Source organism: Chanos chanos, chromosome 3 (genome assembly GCF_902362185.1).
Source record: "Chanos chanos chromosome 3, fChaCha1.1, whole genome shotgun sequence".
Taxonomy (NCBI): Eukaryota; Metazoa; Chordata; class Actinopteri; order Gonorynchiformes; family Chanidae; genus Chanos; species Chanos chanos.
In genome coordinates, this window is record NC_044497.1 from 38,776,752 (window position 1) to 38,795,526 (window position 18,775).

At 39.2% G+C, this 18,775-nt stretch overlaps 1 protein-coding gene across 2 annotated transcripts; it reads right to left on the reverse strand.

Annotated features, from left to right (window-relative positions):
- Positions 1-206: 206 nt before the first annotated feature.
- Positions 207-12,440, reverse strand: ntrk2b (neurotrophic tyrosine kinase, receptor, type 2b). 2 transcript variants are annotated; one of them, XM_030768790.1, is made up of 17 exons: positions 12,268-12,440; positions 10,803-10,877; positions 10,608-10,679; positions 10,119-10,187; positions 9,628-9,773; positions 8,841-8,992; positions 7,800-7,932; positions 6,430-6,744; positions 5,903-5,920; positions 5,680-5,708; positions 4,920-5,019; positions 4,445-4,633; positions 3,890-4,020; positions 3,574-3,746; positions 2,952-3,192; positions 923-1,081; positions 207-392 (listed from the first exon to the last, which is right to left on the reverse strand). In XM_030768790.1, exons 1-17 carry the CDS (start codon positions 12,438-12,440, stop codon positions 207-209), a joined length of 2,361 nt encoding a protein of 786 aa, XP_030624650.1. The 2 variants fall into 2 exon arrangements, with proteins under 2 accessions (XP_030624650.1, XP_030624649.1); XM_030768789.1 differs by lacking the exon at positions 5,903-5,920 and adding an exon at positions 6,193-6,225.
- Positions 12,441-18,775: the final 6,335 nt, after the last annotated feature.

Below are 18,775 nucleotides of genomic sequence, written 5' to 3' on the forward strand. Positions count from 1 at the left end.
TTTGTCTATACGGCGGTGAGGCAAAAGCACAGTCAAGAACACACACAAGTCACTCTTGCACTCTTTCACAGGCTCACTATTTCACTCATTTTGCTTGTCATTCATTTCTCTCTCTCTCTCTCTCTCTCTCTCTCTCACACACACACACACACACACATGCACGCACACAAACACTCTTTCTAGGCCTCTTACACCCTCACAGACGGTCACCCCAGGATGTCCAGATAGACAGGCGAGGCCTTGGCCAGGCTCTGGAGCAGGTTGTGGATCTCCTTGATGTTAAGTCTCATGTAGGGTTCACGCTGCCAGCAGCCCAGCATCAGGTCATACACCTCTTTAGGGCAGGTGCGTGGTCGCTGCAGCACACGGCCCTGGGTTATACACTCGATCACCTGCAGGGGGCAGAAGAGGCGACGCTGGCCATTAGCTATTCCAAACATCAACAAAAATCCTCTGCGCATTAAACCACTGGATTCTTGTAGCTCCACAAGCACATGCTCTTCTCTAATTTTAAATATCTGACAAGCATTGAAAATGTCCATGGCATAGACTGTATTCTACTACAGAGATTAAACAGTGGTGGAACTGAATCTTTGTGCTCGGAGATAAAACGATAAAATGTTTTCATAAGTTCAGAGTTACATTTATGAACTATACATGAAGGAGCACAGGTAAAAGTTTAAGATGCCCCTTGTATTCAGAACGAGGGAGAGGATAGGTAACAATAGCCACAGAAGCTAAAGACAAATCAAGTATGTTCCGATAGGATTACAGCTAAATCCTCTCATTCTGCAACACTCTTAAGAGAGGGAGGGCTGCCATTCACTGTGTGCCAACTGGGTTAGAGGCATACTGGTGTTACATCTTGGGACTTTAATGTTAGGAAGTACTCAAGAGGGTTTTGGGCAGGTATAACTCTCACCTCATTGTTGGAGAGCTGGTACCAGGGCTGTTTGCCATAGGTGAAGATCTCCCAGAGTACAACACCCAAGCTCCATACATCGCTCTCTGTGGTGAATCTCCGATACATAATGCTCTCAGGCGGCATCCATCGAATGGGGAGCATAGTGTGACCGCCCACCTGTATAAACAAGCCCACTTTACTCCTCAGACACAAACCGTCTCACACACAGACAGGCTAATGGAATATCTGCGGGTTGGTCACTGTCTGGTGGAGTGCTACTGTCAGCATCAAGGGAAAATCAAATATGATACGATGAGCATCACAAATGAAGCCGGGGAATAAAACTGAGGTTTTTGTTTTAAAACTTAACTGTCCTAGATGGAACACCAATTGACGTTTTGAGATTAAAATAATAAACACTAATCTCCCTAAAGTAAAGTCAGCAAATACACGCAGCAGACCTTAGAATAGTTTGTCTGCATCATAAAATTCCAGTCATTCCTATTCATAGGATAACTGACAAGGACAACTGTCTTTCACTATATTACTAATCCAGGCCATTTAATAATTTATTTTTTTTCAAGTCAATAACTGAGTTGTTCATTGAAAACACTGTCATTAAACATTGTCACAGAACAGATGAACAAAGAAATAACAAGTTGTTTAAAATAAGCCTGTATTTGTCACATTTGTAGCGTGCCTCAGGGTCTGAACTAAACATACAGAATTACTCTGACATAGGGAAAAAGGCTGCTTTTCTGTTTGCTGCAGATGATCCCTCTGTCCACAGAAACACTAGTTTGAACTTGAGGATTAGAGAATTTGCATTTAAATAGTATTAAGAGGAGATAAACACAACGGCTAAATTATTTTCCCTGTAACTTCACTGCCATTTTACAGACACATACTAAGAAAACTCCAAATCACAGTTTTGCATTCATGAAACCAAAGGTTTGAGGCCCTATTTTTTCTTTTTGGCAAAAGTTGCATTTTGGAATAATTCATAATTTGACATTTTAAAGATTATAATTTGTAAAAATGTACTGTAATTTATTGAAACTTAAGGACTGTTGTTTTTGACACTTTCACTGATTTATTCATAGTAGAAACTATTCAGAACAGATACAAATTTTCAGAAATCTAAATAGCTCAACTACATTTATACAGTTATTTACTATTGTATTCTAACTTTTCACCTGCAGCGAACAGTGTGACAATATAATTTTTTTCCACCAATTGACTCTGTTTAAAGCCGGGCTAAAGATTTTTACAGTGCTCAAGAAGAGCAGTGTCAAAGTGAAGTTGATCAAACATATTAGAGCTTATCTCAGATTATAAACAGACAGTGACAGTGTTACTGTTTAAGCAAGTTCATTTTATCAGGCTTGAGATGCCATAATCTAGATCTGTTGCTTATCACAATAACTGAAAAAGAATCTTGCAAATAATCAAAGATCTTTTTACTATTTTTGTGATTGTTTTTTGAGGTACGAGAAAACATTTTTGCTAAACATTTCCATTTACTCAACAGTTTGCATCATTAACTAGTCTCAGAATGCAGCTGCTTTCAGGTTGAGAATATAGCTGCATATCCATGGTGGAATCTACTGTTTTCATGTAGTTAGTTCAATCTGAGCAAAGTTTCCTGGAATTTGAGTCTAAGTGATCCCTGTCTTTTTATTGATATTACTGGTTATGAGAGCACTTAGGTAAAGTGATATTTGGTTTAAAGAGTCAACGATTTCATCTTGTAATGGGCCATACTACAGATATTAAAGTATTACTGGATTACAGAGAGCATCTGACATTTCCACTGCATTGTTCATTTTCCTATTTGCTCTTTTTATCTCTTCTTTCCTTTATTTTCTAAACCTGGACAAGCAGAATCACACTGAGAGAGTGGGCTGTAAATTTTACCTTTGGGAGGTTATGCATTTGTCTCATAATGAGCTAAATGGAGTTGGGTTTCGTTTTTCGTTGTGAGACTCTCCTTTCAAAACTGCTGTACACCTTAACCAAGCACAGAAACAAAAACACACAAACTTACTCTGTAGTAGTCTGTACTGTAGACGTCTCGGGACATCCCAAAGTCACCAATTTTGACAAGCAGGTTTTCTCCCACCAGGCAGTTCCGTGTGGCCAGGTCACGGTGCACAAAGTGCTGGGAGGCCAAATACACCATGCCTGCTGCGATCTGCTGGGCAATGTGCAGCATCTTCGACTGGGTCAGCTCTACCAGCAGACTCTGCTGCCCATCTGCCATCAGTACCGCATCCGGCCCGTGAGCCCTGCACACACAGAGACAAACATGTGAAAGCACAAACATCCAAAAACAGGACTTGAGAGAAGGAAAGAGTCATTCATAAAAGCAGAAACATTTGTACTTTAACCATGAAAGGTGAGCAAGCAGAGGGTTGATGAAAAATAGACCTCCCCCACCTCCATCAAACACATGCACACACACACATACGCGGCCACACACACACACACACACACACACACATTTAGGATTATCAACACAGACCCACACTCCACATTACAAATTTGACTATTAAATTCTTAAGAGAGTGAATATTTCATAGCACAAATGTACTCTCTGACAGCACTGACATCGTAGTCACTACTGGCTGATTTGAGGAGAAAATGGACATGCAGACTCACACACATACCTGAGGAACTTGTTGAGGTCTCCATGTTTCATGTATTCAAACACCATGATGAGGGGGTCACTTTCCACACATACTCCATAGAAGGTGACAATGTGTTCATGTTGCAGGTTGGTCAGTAGCTCCGCCTCTCGATGGAAATCAGCCCGCCCACTTTCGCTAGCCTCTTTCAGTGTCTGTACATAGTAATACAGTAGCTATTTATTAGCATTCTGATAGAGACAACAGCAGCTGCTGTAATGCAAATATCTTTCCCTGTTCTTTTTTGTTCAACCCTTAAAATGAAGTGTTTTGAATTTGTTTTGGTGTGACATCATACCTTAACTGCTACAAGAATCTTCTCCTGGTCTGGCGTCAGGTTGTAGCACTCTGCCAGGAAGACTTTCCCAAACGCTCCCTCTCCCAGCTCCCTCTTCAGCACTATGTTGTGACGCTTGATGTGTTGGACAACTATAAAACAAGGGACAGTCACGGTTCCCTCTACTCACTCAGTGACAGATGCAGAACTTTGCCTCTGTTGTGAACTAAAGTAAGAAAATGTGAGACCTAAATGGACAATAGTTACATTAGCTACCAGACTGACAGGGACAATGATATCTGTTTTTGGAGAGTCAGTCAGAGCGATATCTTTGTTTGAAAACTCGGTGACCATGATCTGTGCAGATGTGATATTGTCCTTGTTACCATAATATCTAATCAAACGGCGATTTGGTTACCGCAGTAGCAGCCACCTCAATGCCATTGCCATAGAAATAGCAGGGAGGTCACTATGACAACAGGCGCCAGTGGGTGCGTAAGGCACTAATCCATTTCAGAACTAGTAGGAATGGCTGGAAGACACTTTCCGTTCCCTCCCCTCAAGATGGCAACTCACAAGTGTCCGATTTCAGCATGCTGCCTGGGTTGCGGAAGTACTGTGGGTTCTCGATGACTGGGATCTTTGTCATTCCGATAATGACAGCATCAGGGCCCATCTCTGAGGATGATGGTGTGTTGTTGCCATTGGAGACATGGTGGAGGGGGCTAGCAGAATCATCATCATTGCTGATGACAGATGAGGAGCCTGGAGGAGAGGACAATTACATGGCTCTGAATGCATGTTTGCATACAATAATGCATTTATACTGACACAGGAAAAAAAACTTCACATGACAGTGAGTAATAAGAACTAAAGCACAGGATAATCAATCAACCCGATCAATGTGTCCATTAGATCATGGAGGTCAATTTCATATGCAGAAAATAAAATAGTATTTAAATGAAATATATTTATAGAAAAGATTCATCTAGTTGAAGGGTTTTCTCATAGATAAATGACTGTGATATGCATAAACACAAGGCAAACTCACCCTTCATCCCAAACTTAGGACTTCTTCCATATTTGAGAATGATCAACATGAGGATACATCCAGTCAGTGCAACACCAGCAATACCGACAACAACATACACCTGTGGTGAAAGGTTACTCTGTACATGAGTGCTGCAAACAGTTATACTAAAAAATATTTTTAAAAAATCCTCACAACAGTGTTGTGCTTGGCACATAATGTCAAATATTTGGTATTTAAAGCGCTTGTAATGGCTTGTATTTATTTGTCAAAACCAGCGATACATTCACAGGCAGCAAGTGTTTTGTATGCTCCTTTCCATAACTATGCAAAGGAACATTTCTATAGCATGGGCTGTTGATGTGTTAATTGCCAAACCTTTGACTGGGTGAAGCAGGTGTGTTAGAACATGGTGAAACCTAAAGTAGGCAGAACTGCAGGCCTCTATAAGCAAGACTGGAAAACTACATGAGGCTATATCACATTTACGGTGTTCAAAAAGTTGTAGTCTGACAACAATTTAGAAATAATTTGTTTCACAACATATCATTAATGTCATTCTGTATCATGGTTATTCAGGTCTTATAACAGAAATCAAGATTCCAAAGTAATAGTCACATATGGTTGAAAAAAATTACAAGTAACTGTGTAATTAAGCTACAGCAATACAACACATTCTGAGTGTAACAAAGTTTACTTATGTCACAAGACAGCTTAAATATACTACAGGATGCACTTGACTCTATCAGTTCCACCAGTTTATCAAAGCTCTAAGACTTACTGCAACTTTATCGTCCAGCGGTGGGGGTTCTAAACAAGAAGAGAAAAACAATCACAGTATAACAATGACATTCAGTAAAATCAGAATAAGCACCAACATTGTTAGTACAAAATTATCAGCAGATTTTTGCAGTACGTCATTAAAGTGTGTGTGTGTGTGTGTGTGTGTGTGTGTGTGTGTGTGTGAGAGAGAGAGAGAGAGAGAGAGAGAGAGAGAGATGTACCTGGAGTGTCGGTGGTGTCTCCAGGCCACACATCAGAACCAACAGGGTGCGAAATACAAAAGAGAGTAGGTGTAAATGACATTTAAAATGCAAAGAGTAAAAGAAATTGTATATAAATAGTATGTAATAGTATATATACATACATACATACATACACACACACACACACACACACACACACACACACATATATATATATGTTAGTACGTTATTATATACTATTTATATATATATATAAATAATTTTATGGTGCCATGCAAAAATTAAAAAGCATGTCTTTTACACAGAACCAGGTTTAGAGGTAGTTTCATGCATTCTACTGACTGAGAAGACTTACCATTGTAATACCACTCTGAAAAAGAAAACATTTGCTTAATTAGAATCTGCCTTTTAAACACACAAGTCTCAATAAAAGAGCAATTCTGCTGCTTTATCTCTGGTAGCAAATGATACAACTGCCTGACTACAGCAAAAAACAAACACACATGTAGTACGCCCCCCAACACATATTCCCAAACATCCTGCACCTGCGCCAGTATGGTCCGGTTCAGGGGGGTGCATGAAGTGGGCAGAGATATTCTTCTGGTCCTCGCCAAACTGGTTTCGGGCCACGAGTGTGTACTGGCCATTGTGGATGTGTGTGGGTATGACCAACTGCAGACACCCATCATATACACTCTCTGTGGCCAGATGGATTTTAGTCTTAATGTAGTCCTGCTCCTGCAAGGGTTTCCCCTCGTGGTACCACTGCAGCTCAGGTCTGGGATTCCCTGTCACACTGAATGGGATGCACCAGTCCTGGTTTCTCTCTGGTTCCTGTAGGAGCAGGATAGTCGGGGGAACTGACCGGGAAAAAAGAGAGGAAAGGAGAGGAGAGGAGAGGAGTGGAAGAGTGATCACAGGACAGCCGGGAACAGCACAAGAGGAGAGCATGAGGCAAGGTGTCGGAAAGCTATTACTATGGCAACACAAAGGGAAGAGTACGACACTACACAGAGGGGGAGTGATGCTAGGACGAAGAGTGTGGCAGATGAAAAATGAACGGGCTTTACTACAATGTTAGGAACAAGCACACAATGAAACCCATACCAGAAACAAAAAGGAAATGACAAATAACATATAGTCTAGGGCTGGGTCCGAAACGGCATACTACACACTAGTTGTATACTGATCTGGACGTAAATGCAGTAAGTAGCATGCAGTACATGAAAAGTAAATATTTTTGCAGTACACGACAGTTACCCGGACGATGAAAATTTGGAGTATACAGCCAGAGCTCACTTTGTCTGCCACTGCATCCCATGATGCAACACGGCAAAAAAAACATGGCGGACAACAACAGCGACAGCTTCAATTCCAGGTGCAGTTCCGAACATAAATGCATCAGTTGCATATTTTGGTGTAATTAGTCTTCATATACTTTCTTATAGGGCTACTTTTGATAGATATTTGTTGTAGTTGTGTGTTGTTCGTTTTTAATAGATCAAATAGCCCAACCGATAGCAAATATGTAGTGCACTACACAAAAGTTCTCATACTTGCATACCACACTGTACACTAGGGGAGAGAGTAGTGTGCAGTACACAGTGTATACTAGGCCAGTATCCAGTATGCAGTACACTAGTATGGCATTTCGGACACAGCCCATGCCATGACCACTCGCACAATTCTCATTTGTGCCACTGGAGAACCAATCCAAATCCAATGTCAGAATGTAGTCAGCACACAAAATCAGAGAAAAGCCAAAAAGTTTGATTTAACATGTTATATATTTGTTTTAAAAAAATTTTTTACTAAAAATAACCCAAATGAAGACAAAGAATGTCAGATCCTTGTCATGCTGGACACAAGCATAACTTAACAAACTAATCCCATTTGACAGTGAGTAGGTCCTTACAAAGAATGCTGAGCAGGACAGATGCCTCAGATTGACCAACAATGTTCTCAGCATTACAGGTGATCTCTCTGCCGTTGTCCAATGGGGAGAGGCCACTCAGGGTTAACTTGGACTCCAGCTCAGATGAATTCAACTGAAAAACAAAACATTAGAATAGCTGTCACCAAACCCAACAAAGATCAGCACACAGGAATGACTGAGTTTTATGAAACTGCATTGGAGGGGAATGATGATTATTTGTTCGAAGATTAAATATCAGTGAAGTTTTTAAATCTCAGGAATTACAGCTTAAACTTGGGTTTACCAGTGTTAAATATTACAAACACCAGAATATTCAGGCCTACTTCAAATTTACGCTTTGCTGCAAGTCACTGGATATGAAAAGGTCTAAATAACCTTAATAAATACACAGTACTGTACACATATACACATGCATGCTCTCACACAAAATATTGACAAAATGACTCTTTGGAGACCTAGCAAGGCATTTTCTCTGTTCTGAATTCAAATTGAGAAGAAAGATTCTTGTAACTAAGTTAAAAAAAATAACGCGTGTCCCTGTGCAATCATGCTCAAGCAGATGTATTTGTTAAGTTGCTCTTAAGCAAATATTCTTCGCGCTATGGGACGCTTTGCAATGATAGCCAAAAAAGCCATTAAGCTCCTCTTTTCTTTTAATTCTAGGATATGCAGCCTGGAAACATACACCACACAGTTTACTGATTGCAAACTACAGGGATGACCCTATGGTAAACATATGTGTGGGGAATAAATTGCATAAAAAAGTTCTAATCATACATGCCAACCTAATAGTGATAATAATAAGAAGAACTATTATTATTATTATTATTATTATTAATAATAATAATAATAATAATAATAATAATAATAATAATATTACTGTTGTTGTTGTTATTATTAACAATGATAATAATAATTGTTGTTGTTATGTTATTATCATTATTAATAATAATAATAATAATAATAATAATAATAAAAATAATAATAATAATAATAGCCAGTTCAAAGGAACTGTGTTACCTCATAGTTTGTTGCAAGTGGTGGATGATCGATGGTGTTGAAGTTCCAGAAGAGCATTGGGGGTGGTGCTCCAGAAGCAAAACACAGCACGTCAGCATCACTTCCTGCCATCTGGGTCACAACAGCAGGTTTGACCTCTACTGTGGGAGGTTCTGAAAAGGGTCAAAGGAGAATAGTTGTAAAAATATTGATGATTTGTCACGGACATAGCACTTGTCCTGTAGAATCTCTATCTCTCTATCTATCTATCTATCTATCTATCTATCTATCTATCTATCTATCTATCTTTACACACACACACACACAGATGTCTTGTTTTTCCAAAGTATGACAGGAAGTGCACACTGTTACTGCTTTGCTTCCTCAGAGGGTCACTTAAGAGTACTAAACCACTGTGGAAACTTCAGCAAAGAACTTTAAAACCTTGTATTGGCATCGCCCTGATGTCAAAATGAACTGCAGTTCTCTACAATTTGTAAATGTATCAAGAGTATAATGTGATGATATGATATTACAAAGGTAAATACATTGTATGTACACACATATTTATACAGAAACAGCATTCTATACAACAAAATGACACCATTTACTCCCATTTACCAAGCCTGCAGGAACACCATACATAGCAACTCAAGCTATAATAGGTTTGAATAACCATTTTTTTGTGTATTCAGCTGCTATGTCCAGAGCTAGCATCAAACCAAGTTGAAGCTATAGGGAATTTTCTGTCACTGATTCCCCTGATTGAAATAGAAGGAATGGCAAGCAGACTCCATGTTGACATTACCACATGCAGGGAGTGAGATTTTGGAGATAGGTCTGGGCCTCCCTTCCTCCTCAAAGCACTGCAGCTCCTGGAACTCTGTTTCATCCAGCCAGGGCTTTATCCATAAGTTCTCACAGGAACACTGCAGAGGATTACCAGATAGCAGCCTGGTGGACATGTCAACAGGGTGAAAATACATAAATATCAATATTTAGATATATTAAAATGGACAAGACATATGCAACATGGACACATGACAAGCGCCTATGTGAAGTGCACATATCTTCACACATTTATATGTAGATGACAATGTACAGGCAGTGAGACACATAGACAGATAGAAACACAGATGCGATATTCCAATATTTGTTAAAGCATATTCTCACATGCAAAATGCATACATGGACACACACAGACAATACTCACATACATACCCATAAATTCTAAAAAAAAAAATTGCTATTTAATTTTTCAACTCTGTAATTGATTTAAATTGATAAAGGATTACTTACAGATATGACATGTTTGAATTTCTAAACGCTGTCCATGACAATGTTGATAAATTGTTGTCTCTGAGATTCCTGAAAGTCAATAGGGAGATGGGAAAAAAACCACATTAACATTCTACTTACTGTATGTCATCTAAGATGATTTCACAATAAATCAGTGTAAGTTTTACATATATGGGTGAACCAATGATAACAATGCTGTGTGTTATCACCATGCCTGGTTTTACATCACTACAACAGCCTTTACAGTTCAAATGCCACTCAAGTGCAAGAAACAGTGTGAATTTTTCAGTGTCATGATAAAATTTTTCAGTGTCATGACAATTTGATTCTTCCTTGCAAAAAAGAGATGTTTTGTCACTAGTTTTAATTCACTCTGAAAAACAAAGGAGAAATGAAGAAGAAAAAAAAAGCCAAAGGAAGCTGACAACAGTTTAAGTTATGTAGAAAGAGCAGGAAAAGGGATGGGGAAGGAGAAGCAATATGACTTACAGATACTCAAGTTTGGCATTGTTGACAAATGCTGTAGTAGATATAGACATCAGACGCGTGTTGGTCACAGTTCTGTGAAAGTTGAAAGTTGATATCCAGGTTATGGATGCATATTGAAGCTTGAAATGTACTGAACAATCAAATCAGGCTCTAGCAGCCTACGACACAGACAAAATCTGAGTCAGGCCTACTCACAAATTCCTGAGATTGGTGTAGAACCTCATATTGTCCTCGGTGATTACAAGCAATTTGTTTTGATTCGTTATATATCTGTTGAAATTGAAAAAGGTAACGTTATATCATGTGTAGGCTACAGCCTGCAGTGCCTAGTGTAATACCGTGACAGGTTTATCTAGAATGTGGCTGGGGAATTGCTTGGTCATAACTATAACGCAAAACGGATTCCTTAACGGCGTGGCAGCTGAATAGCTCTTTTAGGTTATCATATGACAAATTATCGTGAGACGCAATTATTTGCGTCCACGATCAAAATTTGGTGGTGTATGAGCAAATTTTAATAAAGGCATTCATCACTTCCACATGATTTCACTATGTAGAAAGGGTCCGCCTGAACCGTTGTCGTGGAAACGAAGTGACATATTTGCGTAGGCGCAGATGCCTATTGCTGCGGACACGTCCTGCTCCCTAACTCACCAACTAACCCGTGGCCGTGGATTAATTAAGCGCCAGTCAACCAGGTCAATAACGCTTCACACATATTTACATCATAATACCATTTTGTTCACTACTGACAGGAGTCTGTGGGTGACTCGGTCTCGCTGCCTTCGAGATTCAAGCGCACGTCATGAACATGTTTTGAACATTGCATTTCATGTCACAGTCGCACGATTCTGTCTCAGTGGTATAATCTGCTCCAGACACATCTACTCCAAGACTTTTATTTAATATTACTGTAAAAATCACTTTAAGACCAAATAACGTTCTCTGCTGATCCCTCTCGAATGGCGTTTATGTGTGGGAGAAGATTTTCATCAGGCATGGTTCTCCCCACCATCTTCTACGTTCCAATCTGGGTCTGTGATATTTTCTGACATGGATAAAAGGCCATAGTCATGTTTGCATGAAGTTTTGGACCACCTCTAAAACAGTATAGCATTTTAGGAGAAGAGATTGCCATACATATCTATTTACCACGACCCCCCCCCCCCCCCCCCCCCGCGCGCACGCACGCACACACACACACACACACACACACACACACACACACACACACACACACACACACACACGTCGAGGACGCTATTGAAAGGACCCGTGAATGTCGAGTGAGCTTTTTCGTTCAAAATGCTTTGTCTTTTACATATGTCGTATATATATTTATTAAATTTAACATATATGGCAAACTCTGCTGCATGCTTGCTTCTCGGTATAATGGAGGATATGGGAAGGTTATGAATGTCATGGACCACCAGATAGTAGTTTGCCCTTTTTTTTTTTTTGCAATAAGCTACCTGATGATATATTTAGCAAGGCAGTCCTTACTAAAGATTCTTGCATTCAACTGAATAAAATCACTGGTCATATATCTACTATTCCTTACTCTCTCTATTTGTCTTTATTCATCTTGAGTATACGAACAAAACGTCTTTCTCGCCATTTACATCTCACGGATACTCTGACTCAGTTACAGTCTACTTACATATCAGTGATGTTTTCCATGTCAGTCTCCGGTACCAAAACCGGGAAATCCTCGATCCCTGGTTCTTGATCGATACACGAAATCCTTGAGGCATTGCAAGAACAGGGTGCAGGACAAGCCGCGCTGAGCCCCAAAAGCCCCATCAAAACCCCAAAGAATCCCCAGCAAGCCATCCCACTTCCCTCTCCGTCCATAGTAGGTCCCGGAATATTCCACCTAAAACTCGACTGATGTATCAGTTTTTGGTATTATTATTATTACTACTACTCGTATATAAGTAATTCCGTTCAGCAGAGCGAAGGGAGGACACGGTTGCTGATGTTGGATGCGCAAAGCCGTACAGTGCGAGGCTAGACTGTCATGGAATGGCCTTTCCCTGTCTCCGCAGAATGGTGGTATCACACCATTACATGTCGAAACAAGCCGTGAATCAAGACTTCGGTCTCACCGCTCTCTGCTGTCCTGGTTCCACAAACTGACGCTGTGTGGTGAAGCGTGGCGCCGTAGGCACTGTCCAAGGGACTACGGTGCTGACGCCTCATCCAGCACGGTGGAAGAAAACAAGACCAAGTCTGCGAGTGTGTGGTGGTGTGGCGACAGAGTGCGTATGCGAGGAGGCAGCGTGCCTGCAAGTGCCTATTGATTACCGCGGCAGACGAGCGCATCTCCCGTAGCCATCGCTATAATTGCATTTAGTCGAGAATGTTTAGGATGCTCCCCGCCTTGTGAAGTCGGCAATTTATCACCAGTGTTGTCAACAAGACGATTTGTGTAAGAAATAGATTATCTGAAAATGTTACTGTAATAGAGGAGCTGTATATTCCATTTAGACTTCCACGAGGGTTTTACAATTTGAAGCGTGGTTATGGTTATTTTTAATCTCATTGTATATTTTGATGACAATATTTTTGTCGTGCATGATCAAATTAACATAACTCAATTCTGCATACCAACAACCTGGGCGCGCTTCGAACCTTGAGCGTCGTGCGCATGCATCGCGCTATTTCAACAATACCACAACTTCATGGATAGCCATTACCGGAGTGTGACGTGCGGTTTGACGCACAAGATGGGCTGCATCTAAGAAAAATAATTACTTAACAAAAATGTTGGGCTTTGCCCCTGCTCAGTCTTGCATTCCAGCCGAAGGTATAGAGCGCGGGAACAGAAGGAAACACTCCACAATAAAAACTGAACGAAGAAAATGAAATTACTGTGGCACATGTCATCTAATTAATAACAGTGTCTTATAATGTGTGTATAGTTGATTGGATGAAGGAGATTGTTGAGAGAATTCATCTCGATGAACTGCAGGTGTCAACACCATTAATAAGAAATGCAAGGTTAAAGAATATGTAATACTGCAAAAATACATATGTTTTTAAGATTGTACTGGGAAATAATCGAGGCAGGATTTTCCCCATAGCCTTTAATTGACAGTTGCAATATGTAAAGACGAGTGCAGGATCACCAAAGAATGATTGTTGGCTGTTACACCACAACCAGCAGATGGCGTTAAAGATTTTACGCCTCAGCCGCGAAAGACACTTGCTAGGCAGGAACACATCTGGACTGACATTAGAATGAGGACTCAGTACTTGACACTAAAAACACAGGAACAGGACAGTTCTACTCAAAGTATGTTTCCAGTAATCATTACTTTCTATTCATTAGAGCTACAAGAACTTTGTCAGTGTGCAAGACACTGGCACTATCTGTTATTTTAAATCACTGTTCAAGTCACCTACTAGGTTAGCTAAGAGGGTTGATTTGTTAAGTACATATGATTGAAAAAGAAAATAAACATTTGTGAGCGCCACAATGTCTGAAAACAACATAGAACGGAAAAGCATTTGTTGACAGTCAGTCTTGCACAGTCCAACCAGCAGGCAGTTTGCACTTGAGTGCTGATGTGTTCAGTTACATCTGAGATAACTGGCCAGAGAAATTGACCAGATGCCCAAATTATATTATCTTGAGCACATTTTAAGGAAAGTTATGTGACAATGCAATAGCACAGAACTGATTTTTCAGTGTATGCAATAACAGCTGATTTGAAAGTCATGGAGTATGGTTCAAATGTGATATTTGGCAGTGAACAAGTAAGGCTGTGTACACTAACCTGACTTCTGAACATATTTGTTCACTTGGTACATTCTGATGTATGTGTTAAACACATTATTAGGGTGTGTATTGTTAGTCTGTTATGGCATGGTTTACTCGAGCAGATCAACTCTAGATTCTGTGAGGTGGTGACTGTTCAAGCACCAAAGCATTAGTGATCTTTTCATTGCTTTGTTTTATCCAAACCATCTATCTATCTATCTATCTATCTATCTATCTATCTATCTATCTATCTATCTATCTATCTATCTATCTATCTATCTATCTATCTATCTATCTATCTATCTATCTATCAATCAAGGCAGTTGAAGTAGCAGGTGGTGGCAAGGCCAAATTGAATCCAGTGAAAAGTAGGGAATGTGAACTCTAATATCATGGGAGCTGTAAAGGTGTCTGGATCCAGTAGTAAAACAAGGTCAGCTCTAATACGTATTTTTGTCTCAGTCAAAAATAATTTACAGTCACTGACATGGAAAAAATCTGCTAAACTTTTTTTTTTTTTTTTACTTTTTAACCAAATACATTTCTGCTGACAACTATCATCGTTACTTGTTTCATCTTACACGGTCAGTCAAGAGCCATTGCTTATTTTATTTTATTTTTTGTTTGTTTTGTTTATTTGTTTTCATTATGCGGTAGCTGATCAAACGCGTGCGGTTCCAACTGATGCACAAACAGGTTCAAGATCGTGAGTATTTGTGTGCCTAGCCCCCAGGCCTGGCTATGGTACTTGCCTCTTGCTTTTACTCTTCATAGCCAAAATGAGGGCATCGGCTGGTGAAGTAGTTCCTGTTCTGGAAAGGTCCGGAACTCTTTAGTTTCTGAAAAAGTTTCTGAATCTCATTTTGAAAGGATCTTTAGCAACAAATGGTACAAGGAATCATGAGCATCCATGGACTTATTTAATAGAAATATTTATTTTTCTTGGTGGCCAAAGCATGGATTAAGTGCCTGCCTACTTTGTTTACTGCAGGAAAGGGAAATAAGTGTCTTAAAGAATCCGCCATCAGTTCTCAAGAAGGTCGTGCTTTGTCGTGCTTCACTGATTGCGGCCTGTTGTTTTTCATCTTGCTCTTTTGAAAACCTGAGTACATTAAAACCTGATACTTTAGGACCTTGTTTAAGCTTGTTTTTCATGGGAGATTTGCCCTTTTACTAGAGTCATTATTTTGTAATTTTATCTTTACCATGACCCAAGGATGATATCTGAATACTTTTACCACTCCTGGTTATTATTTGTGTGTGTGTGTGTGTGTGTGTGTGTGTGTGTGTGTGTGTTTAATTAATAACATGGGGTGGGTTGGGGGGGGTCCAAGGCAAGCCACACGAGCCTTTCTTCAACAAATGTCCAAAACCATTTTTTCTTCCTGTGTATAGCAGGATGTTTAATTTTTAAATTAATTTAATTTAACCTTCATTATCCAAGTTATGTTTATTATATGGGAAAAGAGTGTCCAAATGTCTTATTTTTGCAGTAAGGTAAGTGTGGAAAGTAAGAACAGGAATGAATGCATTATCTTCAACTTCTTGATGTGCAAAGAAAATAGATGTTTACTCTTCCCTTATAGCTGCATATCTGTGTGAGGTCAGCATATAGGAAACAAGAATTAGAAGTGTTTCTTCAGAATTTCCCTTTAGTGGAGGTTTTTTTTTTTTTTTTTTTTTTTTTACTGTAAGCAGTACAAAAAATCTGCCTAGTATTTTACTTCACAGTTCACACCAACAGAAACTGATACAGATATATCTATAAACATTCGTATAAACACATACTGCCTAGCATGTGTACAACAGCAGGCTCTATTAAAGAAATGTTTGAGCGTGAGCTACAACAATCAGTTAATACAGAAATGTTTTAGTGTGAGCTGCAACAATCATTTAATACAAAGTTTCTTAGCACTTAAAAAATACAAAACAGTTTTAGTCTGTAGGATTCTACTTACAAAGACATGTTTTCTCCAAGGCTTAGAATGGGAACAGGAGAACCTGACTGCTGTGAGATGGTTGCAACTGTACAAAATTTTTATTGAACTGAAGTGAAATTACAGCTACAAAAACAATACTAAACAGAAGCTTAAATGGCCACTAGGTGACAGTGACACCACACAGAACAGGGGTCAGATATGTAGTTACAACCAGTAGGTGATTTGTAGGGGGATGAGGGGGATGCCATCCCCCTTGTTAGCAAAATGACCAAAATGCATCCCCTTGTTAACCTGCCATCCCCCCTGTTAAAAAATAACAAATCACCTACTGGTTACAGCAGTGGTTATAGTTTGGGCTACATATACAGTATATAATTTTACTTACAACCATCTTTCTGTAAAACAACAGAAAAGAAATTTAAAAGCTGTGATTTAGATGGAAGGGTGGAAAAATTATGTAAAAAAGGTTGGACAGATTGATGAACGAAGGGATGGTTGGAAGAACAGAAAATAGAATGACAGGAAAGACATGTAGCTGGAGGATGCAGAGGGTATAGTAATGGGAACCATTGTAACAAGTGAGACTGTGTTGAACAGGCAGTGTAGAGTTTTTTTAAATAAGGTTGCAGAGGTGCTATGTGGTCATGTGTTGAGCTTGTAATGTTCATAACAACTGTATTTATAGATTATAGATAGAGGAGACTGTTGAAAAGAGAGTTTATGAAAATTACATGAAAATACTGATGAAAATTGTAATAGTATGAATGGATAGATAGAGAAATGACAGGACATAGGGAGGAAAGGAGAGGGAGCTAGAGCAATGGAGCTAATGAATGGATGGGACTGTGGTTTTGGAGTAAAACAAAACAAGAGCGCTCAGTTAGAGCACTGTATTGATACAGTCTAACCACAGAATAAGAAGTAGGTGATGTGGTGACATCATCAGCTGTAGGTGTTGGAATATTGAGGAAGTTTGACTATCTGATAATTCTACCAAGATAGGTCCTTGAGAGAAAATGATATGACATAATTTTATCTAGGAATACATATGAAATAGGAATATGAGAAAACCATAAGTTACTAGTTGAACCTCCACTGTTAGTGGACGCTTCTTGCCAAGTTTTCAGAATCTAGCTTAAAACTGTAGAAGGAGAAGACAAAGAAGACGGAGAAAAGGAAGAAGAAGAAGAAGCAGAAGAAGAAGAAGAAGAAGGAAAGATAGAAGAAATAATTGAAAGAATCTCTTCACTTTCATAACCTTTACATTGCTTAGACGTAGTAATAAGACACACTGACTCTGTCTACACGCACATGCTATAAACACACCCTAACAAAAACTATACAAACTACGCTGTAGTACACAACAGACACATTACACAGTTTAAAAGTAGTCCACACACTAAACACATCCCACACACACTGAACAGACGACCTGGACACATACATACACTCACATACATTGGTGCATCCACAGAAGTAAACCCTATACAGTAACATATGTCTATGGTTATCTCAAACCTCTGTTTTTATTGAATTTCCATTCAAGAATGTTGTCATAGTAACTATTCAGCCATTCAAAAACTGTCAAAAGACTGACACTCTCCATTGTCAGATGCCGACACAGTCATTCAGACATATTACATATACTACAAACACTATAGACACTCACCAAAAGTGCCCCTCCCAACACACAAATGCACACACTCTTAAAAAGTAGCTTACTATTAACATGATCACAACTAGTCTCTATTGCAAGTCTTGCAAGAAGAAGAAGAAGAAGAAGAAGAAGAAGAAGAAGAAGAAGAAGAAGAATCGGTATGAAGCATGTAACAAACAACACGTAATTTTCTGTGTAGATTTGGGCATCCTCACTAAATTGCATGAAGAAAACAAATGAAATCAGACATTAACTTTTAGAAATATATGTGAGGACAACAAAACGTTATAATTCATGAATCCTTTTATTTCTCTTCTTTGTCAAAAAATATTTTTGAGAACACTGTTTTTTCTTCTTGTCAGTGAAAGACCAATGGCCATTGACGGACAACACCAAGTGTTGCATTGGATACATGTGGCAGTTCTGTGAATGTGTTAGTACACTCTCCAACAGAAACATCAAGAACTGAATTATATCAGTCTCCATGGCAACCTCTGACTTCAAGAGAAGAGAATTTTTTTTTCTTTTTGCCTTTAGTACAAAAATGCCTATCTGAAAGGGCTTTTTGATCACAGGAAAAAATTAACATTGGGTAGCCTTTAAATGTTATCTGGACTGAACAGAATTCATCATTAACAAATATATAGGCCACGTACGCCCAAAGATCCTCGCAACTGACCTTGCAGTCTTTGAGGTATATTTTTCACCAGTGTACTCACCCAAGAGGGAAAGTATGACAAAATGCTGTCTGGTATTGTCTGTGTAAATACCTTCTTTTTTAATTCTTGCCATTTGCAACTCTAGT